This window comes from Phyllostomus discolor, chromosome 11, assembly GCF_004126475.2.
Source record: "Phyllostomus discolor isolate MPI-MPIP mPhyDis1 chromosome 11, mPhyDis1.pri.v3, whole genome shotgun sequence".
NCBI lineage: Eukaryota > Metazoa > Chordata > Mammalia > Chiroptera > Phyllostomidae > Phyllostomus > Phyllostomus discolor.
This window is the reverse complement of record NC_040913.2, coordinates 47,906,566-47,926,373: the sequence shown is the minus strand read 5'-3', so window position 1 is coordinate 47,926,373 and position 19,808 is coordinate 47,906,566. Positions and strand designations below refer to the sequence as shown.

The 19,808-nt window shown below is 34.8% G+C and overlaps 1 protein-coding gene across 1 annotated transcript in view; it reads right to left on the bottom strand.

Annotated features, from left to right (window-relative positions):
* Positions 1-19,808, bottom strand: part of RB1 (RB transcriptional corepressor 1) — a 295,974-nt gene that overhangs the window by 24,812 nt on the left and 251,354 nt on the right. Inside the window, 2 exon segments of the mRNA XM_036011346.1 lie at positions 1,799-1,941; positions 5,090-5,208. Coding sequence (XP_035867239.1) covers positions 1,799-1,941; positions 5,090-5,208 — 262 coding nt within the window.

Below are 19,808 nucleotides of genomic sequence, written 5' to 3'. Positions count from 1 at the left end.
GTTCTTAGAAACATACAATTTCCCAAAACAAATCAGAAGGCGGAGAGAGTCTGAACAGACAGATTGCACCTAATGCAACAGTAATAAAAAAAACTCCCAACAAACAAAAGCCCTAGACCAGATGGCTTCACAGGTGAATTTTACCAAATATTCTGAGAACTAACACCTCTCCTTCTCAAAGTATTTTATGAAATTGAAGGGGAGGGAAGGTTTCTAAAATCATTTCATGAGGCCAACATTATCCTAATTCTAAAACCAGATAGAGTCACTACAAAGAAAAAAAATTATAGGCCAATATTCCTGATGAATATAGAGGGTAAAATCCTCAATAAAACAGCAAACTGAATACAGCAATGCATCAAAAAGATCATACACCATGATCAAATGGGATTTATTCTGGGAATGCAAGGTTGGTACAACATTAGCAAATCAATAAATGTGATTCACCACATAAACAAAATGAAGGATAAAAACCATATGATCATATCAATAAATGCAGAAAAAACTTTCAATAAAATCCAGCACCCATTTATGATAAAAAAAAAAAAAAAAAAACTCTCAGCAAAGAGAGAATAAAGGGAACATACCTAAACATAATAAAGGCCATATATGGCAAACCCACTGCAACAATATGAATGGACCTGGAGAACATTATGCTAAGTGAAATAAGACAGTCAGAGAAAAACAGATACCATATGATTTCACTCAAATGTGGAATCTAATGAACAGTGAACTAACAAGTAAAACAAACAGACTCATACAGCACATGACAGATAGTAGGGGTGGGGGAGGTTAGGATTTGGAGGGATTAAGCTAAAAGGAGAAAGGACTCATAGACATGGACAACAGTGTTGTGACTGACGGGGGCAGGGGAGCAGAGCATAAGGGGACTAAATGGTAATGGAAAAAAATACAATAAAGATTAAATTAAAAAAACCCCGACTTCCATAAGGTAATCAGAATTTTTTAGTTAACAATTTATCTCAATAGTTCTCAAACTTTAGTGTGTATCAGACTTGCTTGGAGGGCTTGTTAAAACAAGGATTTCCTCCTCATCGCACACTGCCTCCCCCACATCCTGGAGTTTGAGTAGATTATTTCCCTTTCTATAACTTTCCAGGTAAGTTGGATTCTGCTGGTGGTTAGGACCACACTTTAGAATCACTGGACTTATAAGGGGTTCTTACAATATTCCTGACTTGAATAAATCAGAAAAAATGCATTTAACAGAGAAATCTGGCCTTTCACTTTCCTTCAAGGGGCCCCAAATGGATGTGCACTTGTATGCATAAACGCATGCACATACATGCAAATCAACCTCCTGCCTTACCCTACACACACAAGAACAGAGACTACTATACATCCTGGCTACTAGGAAAGATGCCTGTACTAGGGGACACAACACCGTATAATTTCAGGCATACTTGAATACCTGAACAGCAAAAGTAGTATCAGGAGCAAATATTTCCAAACAAAACTTAGAAAGCATAACTGCAGCAGCAGAAGCAGCAGCAACAATAACATCTAACACTTTCTGAGTGCTTACTACATGCTAGGCACACTTGTAAGCATTTTATATATTAATTTATTTAATTATCTCAAAAACCCTATAAGATAAATTATTATAATTATAAGGTAGATTATTATTATCATTTTTATTTTACAGATGAGGAAACTGAGGCATAAAGCTATTGAGTGGACTCATTCAAGGTTGCACCTAGTAAGCAGAAGAACCATGATGTGAACCTAGTCAGCCTCATTTCAGAGTCCATGCCCTTGAAAGTAATCATCTACTAACCTTTTTTATAAAAGAGTGAAAGGGAGGTAGATTTCAACGGCTTCTGAGTCTGAAAGGCTGAGGTTGCTTGTGCCTCTGCATTTGCAGAATTTACACGTGCAGTTGACCCTTTTTTCTTTGGGGATCTTATAGGAGAAAGATACCTAGATATATTCAAAAGAAGTCTTTGTGTAAGTTTGTTGAAAAAAAAAAAAACCCCTCTCTCTCTCACAAGCATAAACACACATACACACAGCCATAAACATGCATTCAAACACACCTTTTCTATTTAATCTGTTATTCTATACCAAATTCCTTGAGCAGGCTATTTAAATACAAGCTGAAAAGAGAGTTCAATAAGAAAACTAAGCTTGTCATTACCACTTCTAACTCATTTTGATAAATGGCTTTTACTGGGAATTACTGCCTTATTGGAAAAAATCTGCAAAGTATATATGTTCAATTTTAATAAGTATAGTGGGATTGAGATAATAAAGTACCTCTAGCTTAAAAGAATAATATATTTATCCCAAAATAGTATTGCCATATTTCTTTCCTCTTAAAAATGTTTTATTGATAACTATGATTCATATATACGGTAAGACTTAAGTTACATACACATACATTCATCTAAATTATTTAATAGAGATTTCTATGAATTAATACTTTAGATAAAATTATCAAAGCAGATTTATACCTGTTATACTAAATACAGGGTGGGGCAAAAGGTTTACAGTTTTTCATATAGGTAACAATACAATAATAAATAATAATATCAGAATAAACTATGTTTCACATACTCAAAATTGTAAAGCTATTTTTGCCCCACCCTGTATGTCAAACATAAACCAAGGAAGAAATTTTAGTAAATATTGTCTCTCAGTTTCTCACATTCTGCTCTACATTGCCTTTCATTTTACAGGATAATCCAAGTCTACTTTCTAATTTTGCTTTAGTAGCTGATAAATAATTCTGAGCAGGAAGTAAGATTTGTACCTTACCATGGATATTTCTAATACATGCAGTACATTAACTAGTACACTAGGAAAAGGGAATCACCACCATAATGATTTCATACTATCAACCTTTGATTTCCCTTCAAATCATCACCTGACAATATTGTAGACTGACTGAACTTGGGTAGAATTTAGTGTCCTTTGAGTTCTAGGTACAAATATTCAATTACCTACTGGACTTCTGTACTGTAATTTCAAAGTGGAGCTTTTGATTTCTTCCCTCTGTTTTTCCCATCTCAGTAAATAGTTCTACATTACATTCAGTTTCTTAAGTCAAAACCTAGAAGTTATTTGTATTTTTTATTCTTTATTCTATTACAGTTGTCCCAATTTCTTTTTTTCCTTTTTGCCCCCCCCAGTAGAAATTATATTTCATTTCTCTCTTTTCCTAGTTCTCATACCAAATGAAGAAGTCTTCCCTTAAATACATCTGAGATCTTTCCATTTCTTTCTATCTCCACTGACATATCTTAGACTAAATCATCTCTCTCTCTTATTTGGACTATTAAAAATGATCTCCAAACTGGTATTCCTACTTTCTTCCTTGCCCTATTCTGTTCCCTCCTCCAACCTCACCTGTATTTTAAATAGCAGCTAGAAAGTGGCCCTGTAAAAATACAAATTATAGTAAGCTATACCCCTGCTTAAAACAATGCTTTCCCACTGCCTTTCTAAAGTACTAACTCCTTCCCATTGCCTATAGGAACATACGAAATCTAGCCCAGTTTGCCTCTCCAACCACATCTTGTACTGTTCTCTTCTTGTTTACTCTGCTCCAGTCACACTGGGATTTCTTTCTGTTCCTCAGACCAGGTGAGTCTGATCTGCTTTAGGGCCACTGCACTTGTCTGCCCTGCCTGGAATGCACACCATGCAGATTTCTGCGCGGCCAGCATCCACTTGTCCTTGAGGTCTCAGGTCAAATTTCATCAGAAAAAGCTTCCCTAAACATTCTATCACTTTCTCAGGTTCTCTCTTTTACCACGCTTTTATTATTTTCCTTATAGAACTTAGTATACTCCAAAATCACCTTATATATTAGTTTATGAGTTCACTGTCTATTTCCTGCCTCCAGAATGTGAGCCCTATGAAGGGTAAGATCTAGTCCATCTTACTTGCCTTTGTATTCCTACTGCCTAGAACAATTCCTGACAACCACTTCATTGAATTATAGAAAAAAAATAAGGTTTGACTTACTTATATTACTATATTACCAAGCAAACAAACTTATATGTGAAGGCAGTGGCTGAATATGCTAGAAATAATTGGGGTACAACTTAGTAGGTTAACAACATCTCTGGAAAATAGTCCCTGCACTAATTATAACATAATGTAAAGTCAATTACCTCACAGAACTAAACAGAAACACAACATTAGGTACATTTCAATGAAAAGCAATATAGCTAGAATGTTTAAGAACATGGGCTTTGGAGTCAGATTGCTTGGGTTTGATTTCTGTGGACTTTTGGAAAGTTACCTTATTGCTCCAATTCCTATAGTATAGATAACTGAGGCTGAAAGCAGAATCTGCTACCTTACAGGGTTGTTATGAAGATTAAATGAAAAAAATCTGAAGTACATAGGCAACTGTTTATCACATACCGAACCCTCAGTAAATGTTAGCTATTGCTCTCTTCTTCCACCATTATCATACAATAATCAACTGTTTTAGTTTCATATGCCACACTACTTCCTGTGCCTATCTTATGCTTCACTCCAAATGCACTGATCTAAACTCCCTAAAGCAGGGGTGTCAAACTCATTTTCACTGGGAGCCACATCAGCCTCATAGTTGCCTTCAAAGGGCTGAATGTAATTTTAGGACTGTTAAGGAGTTGAAATTACATTCATCCATTTGAAGGCAATGGTGAGGATGATATGGACCCTGGTGAAAATGAGTTTGAAACCTCTGCCCTAAAGAATATTTACTACTTTCCTGGCTATTATGCTTTGGAATTTGTTCCATTTCTGACTCTTGGAACACTTTTTTGTCTCCTCCCTCCTCTCCAGTTTCTGTGTTGAAATCCTATTCCATCTCTAATATCTGGTAAATTGCCAAGTCTGCCACAAATACTGTCCTCTTTAAACCAAACCTGAGTGATTTCAGTAGCAGTTTATACCACTTTATTTGACTTTAATTTGGGTTATGCATTTTACATTCCTGCTTCTTGAAAGGAGCACCAATGTCTTACTCAAAATTCTATTCCCTACAGCTTTTTAATATAGTATCTCACATTATGCTATGCTCAAAATATATTTGCAGGTTGAAAAAAATAACAATATATATTGAACTCACATATCTGCTGCAGTATGATTATTCTGGAGAGAAAGGTTGAGAGTACAAGCAGACTCAAGGTGGTCAGCTGATCCTTCTCGGTCCTTTGCTTGTTTAATAAGATCAAATAAAGGTGAATCCTATATGAAACAAGATGACATTAAAGTAACATTGGTAAGTATGATTTTCCCATGTACATGTCAAAAATCATATTTTCTGACATGGTAGCACTATAAATTTAGTCGCAATTGACAGCAGCAATTTAGAAATCAGAATGAGATTTTTTTTAACTTTAAGAATACTGATTTGCCAATTTTGGTACAATACACACTAAAAAAATAAATAGGAAAATATATATCTTGAAATGCTTATATTAGAAAAGAAATTTAAAGTTAGGGAAAAAGACACAGAAAAGACCAAGAGAAGGTAAAAAGAAACAATAAAGAAATGAGCAGAATTTAATGAAACTGAAAAAAAGATAAAATACAGTTTGTAAGAAATGAAATTAAACTTCCCATCAGACTGACTAAGAAAAAGAGACAGATAAAAAGTACTAGCAACAAAAATTGGGATAATAATAAAAAAAGATTTGAAAGATAATAGGGAACTGTTATAAATAATTTTATGTCAATAAATTAGAAGTAGAGAATTCCACAAAAATATAAATTAACAAAATTCAATAAAAAATAAAATAATCACAAGAATCCTGAAACATACATTCAAAGGAACCTATACATCCCAATGCTCATAACAGTGCACTTTACAATAGTCTAGTGCTGGAAACAGTGTACCTGCCCATCAGTAAATAAGTGGAGTAAAAACTGTGGTACATTTACACAGTGAAATACTATGCAGCAGAAGAAATAACTTCTACCCTTCAGGAAAGCATGGATGAGACTGGACAGCATTATGCTAAGTGAAATAAGCCAGGCAATGAAAGATAAATACCACATGATCTCACCTATAGTGAGACTTAACCAACAAAACAAACAAGTGAGCAAAATAGAACCAGAGACATGGAAATAAAGAACTGAAAGCAATCTGTGGTCAGAGTGAAGGGGGATAATGGGGCAAAGAGGGGAAGGGTTATCAAGGAACATGTATGAAGGACCCATGGACAAAGACAACAGTGGGGGTGGGGAGGACTGAATGTGGGATGTGGGGGTAGGTAGGACAGGAGAGTGTAATGGGGGTAAAATGGGGACAATTGTAATTGCACAACAATTAAAAAAGTAAAATAAAATAACCACAATAATCCAATAAACTATTAAATAATTCAAATCAATAATTTAAAATCTCTCCACAAAGAAATATATCAAGCAACTTTGATTTCGCCAGTGATTTCTACCAAACATTCAAGGAATAGATAATTTCACTTTACTCAAAGTGACCTGAGAATGAAAAGAAGTAAAAACATCCTCCATCTCATTTCATGAGGTTAGTACATTGACTTAAACCTGTATAGGACATTACAAAAAAGTAAATTATAACTCATTTGCATTCATGAAAAGAGATATAAAAATCCTAAACAAGAAATATTAGCAACCCAAATCAGCAATGCTAAACAGATAATATATCATTATCAAGTTAAGTTTATCCAGGTTGCACAGTTAAGTTTATCCTGGTTCAACATTAGAAAATCTATAATGCAATTCACCTCACTAATAAATGTAAGGTGAAAAGTCATATCAAAAGCATGGCAGAAATTTTTCATCTTAAAATCCATCTGTAATTTTTAAAAAAGAAAGAAAACAGTAAACCAGGAAAGAATGGGTACTTTCTAATTTGATACATGACATCTACAAATGAACAAAATACCTACAGCTAACTTCTAAATATAAACAGGCTAATAAATGGCAAAACAGCAATTTGAACTTAGGTGGTCAGGGCCCATAGTCTGAGCTTTTACACACTATAATTATAATTTCTCTATGAACTTTTCTGTAATTTTTCTAATTTTTCATTAATTTCTATCTTCTTTTAAAAAACATATTTTTGTGATTATGCTGTTACAGTTGTCCCAATTTTTTCCCTTTTGCCCCCTCCACCTGGTACCTCCATTTCTTCCAGCAATCCTCCCACATGGGTCATGCATGTAAGTTCTTTAGCTTCTCCATTTCCTATACTATTCTTAACATCCCTCTGTCTATTTTGTACCTACCAATTTATGCTTCTTAATCTGTGCACCTTTTTCCTCATTGCCCCGCCCCCTTACCCCTCTTAGCTGATAATGAGCCAAATGATCTTTATATCTATGATTCTGTTCCTGTTCTGGTAATTTGATTAGTGTGTTTCTTGGAATGAATTGTTGATAGTTGTGAATTTGTTGCTGTTTTAATGTCCATAGTTTTGATCTTGTTTTTCATAAATAAGTCCCTTTAATAGTTCATGTAATAATGGGTCAGTAATGATGAACTCCTTTAGCTTTACCTTGTCTGAGAAGCACTTTATCTGCCCTTCAATTCTAAATGATAGCTTTGCTGGATATAGTAACTTAGGTTATAAGTCCTTGCTTTTCAACATTTTGAATGCTTCTTTCCAATTCCTTCTAGCCCGCAAAATTTCTTTCGAGAAATCAGCTGACAGTGTTATAGGAACTCCTCTGTAGGTAACTCTGCTTTTCTCTTGCTGCTTTTAAGATTCTCTCTTTATCTTAACTTTTGGCATTTTAATTATGATGTGTCTTGGTGTGGTCCTCTTTTGGTCCAACTTCTTTGGAACTCTGTGCTTCCTGAATTAGAATGTCTATTTCCTTCACCAAATTAAAGAAGTTTTCTTTCACTATTTTTTTCAAACAAGTTTTCAATTTCTTGCTTCTTCTTCTTTTCCTTCTGGTACCCCTATGATTTGAATGTTGGTACACTTGGAGATGTCTAGAGGCTCCATAAACTATCCTTGTTTTTCTGAATTCTTTTTCCTTCTTGCTGTTCTGATTAACGTTTTTTTTCCTTATGTTCCAAATTATGGATTTGTTTATTGGCTTCATCCTCTCCACTGTTGGTTCCCTGTAGATTTTTCTTTATTTCACTTAAAGTAACCATCATTTCTGCCTTTTTTTAAGCTGTTGTCATACTCATTGAGTTCTTTGAGCTTCCTGATAACCAGTGTTTTGAACTCTGTATCTGATAGGTTGGTTATCTCTGTTTAGTTCTCTTCCTAGAGTTTTAGTCTGTTCTTTCATTTGGGCCCTGTTTCATTGTTTTCTTATTTTGGCTGCCTCCCTGTGTTTGTTTCTGTGCATTAGGTGGAGCTGCTTTGACTCCCTGTCCTAGTAGGGTGGCCTAGTGTAGAAAAGGTACCTGTAAATTGCGTGGGACAGAGTCTTAGGTAATCACCAGGGTGGGGCAACCTATTTTCCTGCTTTGTGGCTCTGTGTGGGAGGAAGACTCAGAGAGGGAACAATGCTACTGCCTAGCTTCTAGAAGTCTGCCTAAGAGGAAGCTGTCTCCCAGCATTCTTCCTGTTCCAGTCACTTCACTTTCTCCCTGTATGTGACTGGTGCCCTTCCAGCTGTTGCCCTGGTGTTGAATCCCAGAGAGGGTGGGTATGTGTAAGTCCAAAGTTCGTGGAGGCCCTTTAAGAGGAGTCTCCTGAAAATCCTGCAGTTCCTTCTGCTGCCCCAACCCCTACTGGCTTTTACAGCCTAAAGATATGGGGATTTATTCTCCTGGCACTGAAACCTTGGGCTGTGTGGTCTGGCCTGGGGCTGGGATCCCTCACTCCCAGGTACCTCTCATGATTTTTATCTACCACAGGTGAATATGGGACTACCTGTTCTGCCACCTAATTGCACCACACAGTGTCTCGCACTACTCCACCCTATCTCTGGATCTCCACTCCTCCTACCTATCTGGATGAATGTGACTTCTTTAAATCCTTAGTTTTCATACTTTCATACAGCCCAATTTTCTAACAGTTCTGGGTGATATTTGTTTTGTGGTCTAGTTGTAACTTTTTCTGTAGCTGTGTGAGGAAGTGAAGCATATTTTCCTATGCCTCCATCTTTACTGGATGAATTGTGTTGTTCTATAATTCCAATAATATCAGTCAAGGTCATACTTATCTAACCAGAGATGAGTATCTCCACTTTCTACAACATTTAACATAATTTACTAAGTAAGTATAGAGCTTATACAAAATACTATTTTCCATTCCAGGATAACCATCTGGTTTAACAGCTATAGAAGCATATTATATACTTAATATATAATTTACATTAATAAATTATTAATTGTAACCAATGATAAAATAATATAATTTACTAGTAGATAAGTTTATAAATTAGAAATTATACGTTATAGTTTATTAATATTAACATATTTGAACACAAAAATATAACGATTAAATATGAGTCTCCTGACTATATTAGACAATTTGTATTATAAACACATCAAAGTTAAGAGTCTGAAGCACTGCATTGAAAAACAAACTAGCTGAACTTTAGAAATTAAGCAAAGTAAGCCCCAAATTCTAACTAGATTTTTATTAAAAGTGATCATTTTATCAGATCCAAAATGGCAACAGAGTAAGTGGAAGTTAAACTCACCTCTTCCCAGGACCAAACCGGAATTACAACTAAATTATAGAACAGTCAAACTGAATAACCAACTGAAAAATAGCTAAAGAGAAGTCTTATAACCAAGGATTTACAGAACAAGCTTCATCGAGACTGCTCCAAACAGGTTGCCAAGGGCCAGTCACAGACAGCATCTGATATTGATCTATATCAGAGTCTCTCCAAAGAGGGACAGAACCAGCATACTCTATGGCCACCTTCAGACATCAGAGCAGGATCCAATAAGCTTCACAGGCAGTGTATCTAAAGGGAGATCTCAACAGGCACCAAATTTTGCTGAGGCGAATTCTGCTTCATGTGATCAGCACCTGCACAGCACCATAGTCTTACCACAGGCTATGGTAAGGGTTGAACCTCACAGTTAGCCAGGCTGAGGGTTGATCCTATGCATGAATGGACCAATAGCAATCAAGACTCAATTACAACAGCAGGGCCCACATAATCCATAGAAGGAACATTCCTGGAACACCCAGCTCAGGAGATCATGGAGACTGCACCGCTGGATCCCACAGGACACTTCCTACATAAAACCACTGCACAAATACTATGAGTCATAGCAGATCTATCTAATACATAGAAAGAAACACAAAGAGACAGCCAAAATGGGGAGACAAAACTTGCCCCAAATGAAAGAACAGGAGAACTCTCCTGAAAAAGAGCTAAATGAAATGGAGGCAAGCAATTTATTAGGTATAGAGTTCAAAGTAATGGTTACAAGGATGCTCAGCAGCATGAAAAAAAACAACATAGAAACTCTAAAAAGAATCAATCAGAAATGAAGAATATACTATATGGAATGAACAGTAGGTTAGATGAGGCAGAGGATCAATTCAGCAATTTGAAAGATAGTGGAAAAAAGGCACCCAATCAAAGAAGCAAAAAGAAAAAGAATAAAAAAAATGAGGGCAGTTTAAGAAACCTTTGGGACACCATGAAGCATAACAATATCTGCATTGTAGGGGTACCAGAAGGACCAGAGAGACAGCAAGGGATAGAGAACTTATTTGAAGAAATAATTACTGGAAACCTCCCTAACCTGGTGACGGAAAACAAAACACAAGTCTGGGAAATTCAGAGTTGCAAAGAAGATGAACCCAAATAGGCCCACACCAAAACACATCATAATTAAAATGACTATAGTAAAAGACAAAGAATCTTAAAAGTTGTAAGAGAAAGACAGTTACTTATAAGAGAGTCACCATAAGCCAAGACTGTCAGATGATATTTCAAGAGAATCATTTCAGGCTAGAAGGGATTGCCATCAAGTATTCAAAATGATGAAAAGAAAAGATCTAAAACCAAGATTACTTTACCCAGCAAGGCCATCATTTTAATGAAAAAATAAAGAGCTTCCCAGACAAGAAAAAGCCAAAGGAGTTTGTTACCACCAAACCAGTATTATAAGAAATGGTAAAGGTCCTGCAAGAAGAAGGAGAAGAAGAAGAAAATAAAAGTAACAAAGTTAAAATAATAAAATGTTAATAAATACATATCTATAATCACTTTGAATGTAAGTGACTTAAGTACTCCAATAAAAAGGCACAGGGTAGCTGAATTGATAAGAATGCAAGACCCATTTAGTGCTGTCTACAACAGGCTGACTTCCAAATGAAAGACACACAGGCTAAAAGTAAAGGGATAGAAAAAGATATTTCTTTTTTTAAATAAATTTTTTAAAGGTTTAATTTATTTACTTTTAGAGAGGGAGGGGAGGGAGAAAGAGAGAGAGACACACACATCAATGTGCAGTTGCTGGGGGTCATGGCCTGCAACCCAGGCATGTACCCTGACTGGGAATTGAACCTGCGACACTGAAAAAGATATTTCATACAAATGAAAATGAAAACAAAAAAAGTTGGGGTAGCAATACTTACACATGACAAAATCAACTTTACTTTTATTTTTTAGAATACTTTTTAATTTTTATTGGAGTAACATTGGTTAATAAAATGAAATAGGTTTCAGGCATGCAATTCTATACAAAATTCTTCTTTTATCTTTATTGTATATTTTCCATTACAATTTAATTCCTGTTAAATGCCCCACTCCCAAAAATCAACACACTGTTGTCCATGTCCATGAGTCCTTTACAAAATCAACTTTAAACAAAGGTTATAGTAAGAGAAAAAAAAGATACTACATAATGGTAAAGGGAACAGTCCAACAAGAGGATATAACCCTTATAAATATTTATACACCCAACATAGGGGCACCAAAATAGGTACAGCAAAGCATGATGGACATAAAGGGGAGACTGACAGTAATAGTCATAGTAGGGGATTTTAACACCCCAATGACATCAATGGATACATCTTGTAGATAGAAAATCAACATGGAAACAGTAGCCTAAATGACACACTAGATCAGATGGATTTCATTTACATCTTCAGAGCATTTCACTCCCAAGCAGCAGAATATACATTCTTTTAAAATGCATATGGAACATTTTCTCAGGTAGATCAACCACATGTGAGGACACAAAACAAGTCTCAATATATTTAAGAAGACTGAAATCATATTAAGCATCTTCTCTACCATAATGGTATGAAACTAGAAGTCAATCAAAAGAAAAAAATGAAAAACACACAAAGAGATGGAGGCTATATACCATGTTACAAAACAATGAGTGAGTTAACAATGACATCAAGGAAGAAATCAAAGATGCCTTGAAATGAATGAGAATGAGAACACAACAACTGAAAATCTGAAACACAGAAAAAGTAGTGCTAAGAAAGAAATTCATAGCATTACTGGACTAACTCAAGAAACAAGAAAAATCTTAAATAAACAATCTACCTTTACATTTAAAGGAACTTGAAAGAGAACAAAAAACAATACTCAAAGTCAGTAGAAGTAAGTAAGTAATAAAGATCAGAGCAGAAATAAATGAAATATATATAAAAATAAAAGAAACCAAGAACCGGTTCTCTGAAAATATATACAAGATTGACAAACCTTTAACCAGACTCATCAAGAAAAAATTGAGAGAAACCAAATAAACAAAATCAGAAATGAAAGAGAAGTGACACCAGAGAAATAAAAAAGATTGTAGGAAACTATTTCATACAACTATATGACAACAAATTGTACAATCTAGGGAAAAATGGGTAAATTCCTAGAAACATACAATATTCCAAAACTGGATCAGGAAAAATCAAATACACAGATTACAACTAGTGAAATTAATGCAGTAATTTAAAAAACTCCCAACAAACAAAAGTCCTGGACTGAATGGCTTCGTAGGTGAAATTTAGCAAACATTCAAAGAACTAACACCTATCTTGCTCAAACTACTCCAAAGAATTCAAGAGGAGGGAAGATTCCTAAGCTCATTTTACAAGGCCAGCATTATTCCAGTTCTAAAACCAGATAAACACTGCAAAGAATGAAATTTATAGGCTGATAACCCTGATGAACATAGGTGCTAAAATCCTCAACAAAATATTAGCAAAGTAGATCCAGCAATACATTAAAAATATCATACAACATAATCAAGGGAATATATTCCAGGGATGCAAGGTTGGTACCATATATACAAATCAACAAATGTGATACACAACATAAAATGAAAAGTAAAAACTATATGATCATATCAATAGATACAGAAAAAGCATTTGATAAAATCCAAAACCCATTTATGATAAAACTCTCAATAAAGTAAGAATTGAGGGAACAAACCTCAACATAAACCCACAGCCAATATTATACTCACTGGGCAAAACTACAAGCATTTCCCTTAAGATTGTGAAAGAGACAAAGATGTCTTCAAAAAATTAAAAATGTAACTGCTTTATGGCCCAGCTATTCCACTTCTGGGAGTTTATCTGATGAAATGCAAAACACTAATTTGAAAGAATATATGCACCCGTATGTTCTATGCAGCATTATTTACAATAGCCAAGATTTGGAAGCAGACCAAGTGTCTATCAGCAGATGAGTGGGTAAAAAACCAATGGTCATTTACACAATGGAATACTACTTGACTGTACAAAAGAAGGAAATCTTACCCTTTGCAACAGCATAGACAGACCTGGAGAACATTATGGTGAGTGAAAATAAGCCTGCCAGACAAAGGGAAGTGTCATATGATTTCATTCATATGTAGAATCTAATGAACAAAATGAGTTAACAGGCAAATTGTGACAGACTCAGAGAGCAGACTGACAGTTGTCAGGGTGAGGGGTTGGGGGACTCGGTGGTAGGGGCAGTTGGGGGGTGAGCACACAAAAAATAGAAAAAACCTCATGGACAGGGACAACAGTGTGGTGATTGCTGGGGAAAGGGGAGGTGGAAGGAGGTGGTGGAGGGTATGGGAAGATAAAGGTGGTGAACAGAGAATTGACTTGGGGTGGTAAACACAAAATACAGTGTACAGATGATGTATAATTGTGTACCTGAAAAGCTATAAAATTTTGTTAACCAGTGTTCCCCCAACAAGTTTAATAAAAGGAAAAAATAATCATTTAATGCAATTTGTAAAAGTCTCTCAAAACAGTGATCCCTTTTCTAAATTATATACCAAAAGCAGATATATTTAAAAGGAGTAGTAGTGTTATTATGTCAATCATATAGTATGATTTTATATATATGAACACTTCAAACATTGTTGTACTTTAAAAGGCATTTTTTAAAGTATTTTCTAAATTTATATCTTGGTCAAAATTTTGAAAAGGAATGACAGGTATATCAATTTGGTTACATCCTATATTTTTACTTCAAACTAAGTTACTATGTAATAATGTATGTTTTTAAAGTATTTTTTTAAAATGTAATTCTTACAATAATATTTTTAACAGAATTTCTTCTGTTAATTTTAAAACAGTACTTAAAAGATTTCCTAATGCAAAATTACCCAAGATTTCTAAAACTGGGTCAGGGTTTACTTAAGGATGTTTGACATAGTTGCTCAGGATAGGCAGCTGTAGGGGAGATGACAAAAGTCATGCAATTACAGATAGTCATTTTTCTGAATGAAATATTACAGGAGTCAAAAATCCACTCCCATCAGTACTAACTTCAATGGCCATAGCAAGTATATCAAAGGAGGACTTGTTCCTTTCTAACAGTCATAATAAAACCTTGAAGAGTCACTATTTGTTTACTTTACTCTAAGCACTGTGGGAAAGTTACTGTTCCTAATCCAAAAGTCTAAGATGAGAATACCTATAATGAATATTTGCAAAATATATAAAAATTTATATACTAGGAGAAATTAATATAAAGGAAAATATTATATTATGTGAAACAGACATTAAAAGAGAAATAGGGTATGAAAGTTCATGCAAGGAAGTTAGCATGTCTGATTATGATGAAATTTCAATGATGTTTTGCCAAATTTTGAAGAAAGAGAGGGTTATGAGTGAATAGAAAATCATGAGAAGAGTAGACTGAAGTTCGAAGATGAGAATAAACATGATCGCCCTGAAGTGAGGTATCATCAAATTATTTATTAATAATGCTGGTGACTACGATTTGTAGAGAATTAAAGAAAAACCAGAAACATATCCTATGATTGAATTATCAAAGAGTCTTTTTACTCAAAGAAATCCTGCCTCTTAACTACAGCCTCTATACCAGAGAATCAAAATTACCAGATTCTTCCCTATGGGAATCTAGCTAGTACCCTTTACCCATGACATATTTCATGATGTCAAATATCATTTGTGTCCAAAAAATTTTAATGACGGAACATTATATTGTTTTCAAGAAAAAAGGAACTTAGTAACTGAAGCCAACATTACTGAAGGATTTCACTGATCTTGGGCTTGGTTATGTCTACTAAGTGGATCTACTCTGAATTTCCAGAATTTCATAATCCTTAAATTCTGAGAATGAACGAGATCTGAGTTAATAGAGATAGGCTTATAGCTGGACTTAGGATCCTGACAATCAGCTTTTGTTGACATGCACATGTTACCTACCATTTCTATACCTGCTCTTGCTTTGGAAACCCCTTGGCCATTCTTGCCCTAGACTCTTAAAATAGGTGGGGTAGATATGGGTACAATAGTGACTTGACTTGTAAAGCTAAAACAAGCTTCTAAATTATATACCAAAAGATTTAGTTTCATGATTTAGTTTCAGCACATCAGTATAGCCATTACAGGGTGATTTTTGTACTTAATTTCTATGAAAAAAAATCTATAAAATAACTACAAAATAATGAGACTGACTTTTAAACTATTATACTAAAATCTTGAGTTCAAACAAGCATTGTTAAACTGTGGTATGTCTTTAAGTGTTTAGGAGTTCAGAAACCCTAATGATTACTTTCAAGTCTAGACTGTCAATGACCTACATCATACTTAGAATGTCTATAGGATTCTTTTTTTCCTCTACATTTTTTTATTAAGTAAACTTTGAATATCACAATATGGAGGCATTCGTTTCTCACACATAAAGATGAGCATTTAAAATAAATTTACAATTGCTTTCTCTGATAATTATCTGCTGACCTTGCTTTTAATGAATACATTAAATTTTTAAAAAGTGAAAAGTTAAGCATGCCTGAAAAATGTTTCTTTTTTTCCCCTTACAAGGAAACCTATACCTGTAAGTGCAATTACATTTTGAAACAATGGTTGTTAGTTAAAACAAATCACAGAATATTGAGTCTGGCTTTTAATCATGAGTTGTTTGATGCAGTGGAGAAAACACAAAGCAGACACAGTCTTAACCCAATCATTATATATAAAGACAAAATACTAAGTTTTAATGGAAAAAAAAACAACTTTGGGTTATGCTTCTATAAATCTATACATATGCATAACAAATATTTGAAAAAGATAGAAATTTGAATTAACTATTCATCCATAAGTAAATAAAAATTAACAGGGCCCAACATAGGCAAAATTGTACATAAAAGAAAGGTGTCTTCCTCATTTCCAGCTTCCCTCCTCTTTGTCTAATAGAACATAGCTCAAGGTGCATCCCAAATTCTAACTACTTCTGTGCCAGGACTCCTCCCCCCAAAGTTAATATTTTCTAGAACATCTGACTTTAAATTTCAATTATATTTTATAAGGTAAACTCCTACTTTCTAACATAGCTTGCAATTTAGCAACAGTGCAGCACATATCAGAACCCCCAAAGAAGCTTTATTAAACACATATACTAGGTTTTTTCCTCAAACCCCAAGATTCTGATATGCCCAGGAAGGGAAAATATTTACACTTAATGCAGTTCTATCATTCTAGCTTCCTCCCTCTCTATCTTTGCCACTTCTCCCTCATATCTCCTCTTTTGTCATTGCCTTAAGAACAGCTTAGTGTATTTTTCTAATTCTGATATAAATTTCTGAAAAGTGACTCACTATCCTTTCTTAAATACCAATATTGTAACAACTACTTTTTTTGCCTTCTTAGGTTTCAGAAGGCATCCTTTCAACCAATTCCCAAATTCTGTTTTCTAGAATATTAATAACGCAGCCAAATTTGAGATCAGTCAGACATAAAAAGTACAATTTCTACTGTGAAACTTAGAAGTAAAACATAGTCAATGATTGACAGAAGACTTTTTTTCATTTTCCCAGCATTTGGGCAGAAGTGATAATAGGGTAAGAAGGTTGAATATTAGAAATATTTCATTAACTTTAGCTTATCAGAACATATTTTTATCTTTACACCAGACCCACAGCAAAAACTGGGTGTTGATCAGCAAAGGTACTGCAGCATAAAGAACAACAACTGTGATATTTCTATCATGCCTAATCTTGATAACTATGATTAATGATTCAAAGTCAATACCACATACTTCATAACCCTATTTGATTCCCTTTACTATCAAAATTCTGTCTTCATGAGTCTCTCAACTTTATAATAGTATTAGGTAATGCTTATTGAGCATCTCAGGTTCTTTGCTAAACATTTTACATCATATATTATTTCCACTCAATCCTCATAGTAAGTCTATAATATAGAGAATATTATCCCCATTTTACAGCTAGAGAGTCTAAAACACAGAAGTGAAGTAATTTACCCCATATGATAGGACTAATAAATGGTGGAGCGTAGGAATTCAAACACAAGTCTACATGTTACTAGGATTTGTGCTGTTAGCCACTACACTACAATGAAAGTCATGTTTATTTGCTCATTTTCTCTTTCAATCTTTTTGCCTATTGTCATGCTTTTAACCATGTTTCCATGTTGTTGTATTTCCTTACAATTAACTCCATTGGCCACAGTTTCATCTATTTTCATTCACTCACCCATTCAACAAGCACTCACACTCTCGAGAGGCACTAGAGACACTAAGAAGACTGTAGCGTTAATGATAGTGCCTACCTACGTAGGGCCATTGTGAGAAAATAAAATAATCTACACAAAGGGTTTGGTATACTACGTGGCACATAATAAGTATTTAGTAATTCTGTCCTTGAAGGATTTACCAATAACATTTACTGAAAGCCAAATATAGCACCAAGCACTAGGTATTCCACTGTCACAGCAAACTCTAGGAGGGAAGTACTATGTTTTTTCCCAAATCATTTTATAATTGTTTGGAAGAAAGGAAGGCTAAGAGTACCATGCCCAAAGTCATTCAATTGTGGATCCAGGATTTGGCCCCAAGCTTTTTGATTCCACAGCCCTTGTTTTTAACCCCTATGCTGCAGCTTCTAATCTAATAAAAGAAATAAATAATTAAAAAATCACAGTACAGAGTGATAATGTTGCACAGGGTGCCACAGAAATCAAGAGAGGGACAACTAATATGAATAAAAATTTCCTGGAAGAAGCTGTGCTTAAGTTGAGTCCTAAAGAAAAACATTGAGTAAAATAAGCTAGAAAAATTTGACATAGCTCATTTATAATCCTTATAGGATTGTTTTGACAAATAAAATGATAAGTGCAAAGTACTCAGACCTACCCCTGTAATATAAACTGTTATATTATATCTTATATAAAGATAGAAATAATTTTTTTCATAAAGTAAAACACAGATTTCATAGCAAGGAAAGAGCAAGAAATAAACTCAATGATGGATTTTAAGCAGGTGACTAAAAAGGGCCAGGTAGGGCTTTAAAGAATTCTTAAAACCCCAGTGCCTCCCATATGATGGATACTCAATAAATATTTCTAGACTGTTATATGACATAGCCATACCATGGGTTAAATTAAAAATAACACAGAAAAAGAAAAAAATTGATAATATAATTTGCTTTCTAATTAATACTAAATATCAACTGTAGCAGCTGGCCTTCAAAATAACCCCAATAATTCCTGCCACCAGATATTTACTCCCTTGTATAGACCCCTCCTATCTTGTACCGGGGTTAGTCTGTGTGGCAATGGTGTACAGCAGAAGTGATGGCATGTATCTCATTCTGAGATTAGCTTATTAAGCACCTGCAGTTTCCATCTGAGGCACTTTCTCTCTTTAGGATCTCTTGCTTTGGGGGAAAGCGTGCCATGCAGTGAGTAGTGGAGAAGTCCACTACTCCAGTAGTGGAGAAGTTTGGCAAACAAATGAAGTCTCTGGCCAAAAGTCAGTGAAGAAATAAGGGCTGCCAACATTCATGTGAGTGAACCTAGAAGCAGATTCTCCAATTTCAGTAAAGCCTTAAACTGACTGAAACCTTGGTTGCAAACTTGAAGATCTCTCCTGAGAGAATCAGAGCCGAAACCATATAGCTAAGCCACTTCCAGATTCCTAACCTTCAAAAAGTGGTAGTTGTTCTAAGTTGCTAAGTTTGGGGGTAACTTCTCACATGGATTAGATAACTAACAGAGTGATTTTTTTTAACTGTAAACAAATAATATATATATATATATTTTGTAACTGCTGCCTGAGTCGTTTCTATCCAGGACTCAGACAGCAGTTTTCTCTTGGACTCAGCCATGCTTTGTTATGTCATTATACATCTATCTACTTAAATTAACTGTCAGTATTCTCTTTGGACAACACTTCACTCTGTTTTGCCACTTAATCTTGTAAAGGAAACCAGACTCTATCATCACAATCAGTATAAACCACCCTGAATAAGTAACATGGATAGATAGAGTGGAAGCTATCAGTCTACTCTACATCTATCATAATTAAATAGATTTTAAAAGCAAGCATGAGCCCTGGCTGGTGTGGCTCAATGGATTGAGTGCTGGCTTGCAAACCAAAGGGTCACTGATTTGAATCCTAGTCAGAGCACATGTCTGAATTGTGGGCCAG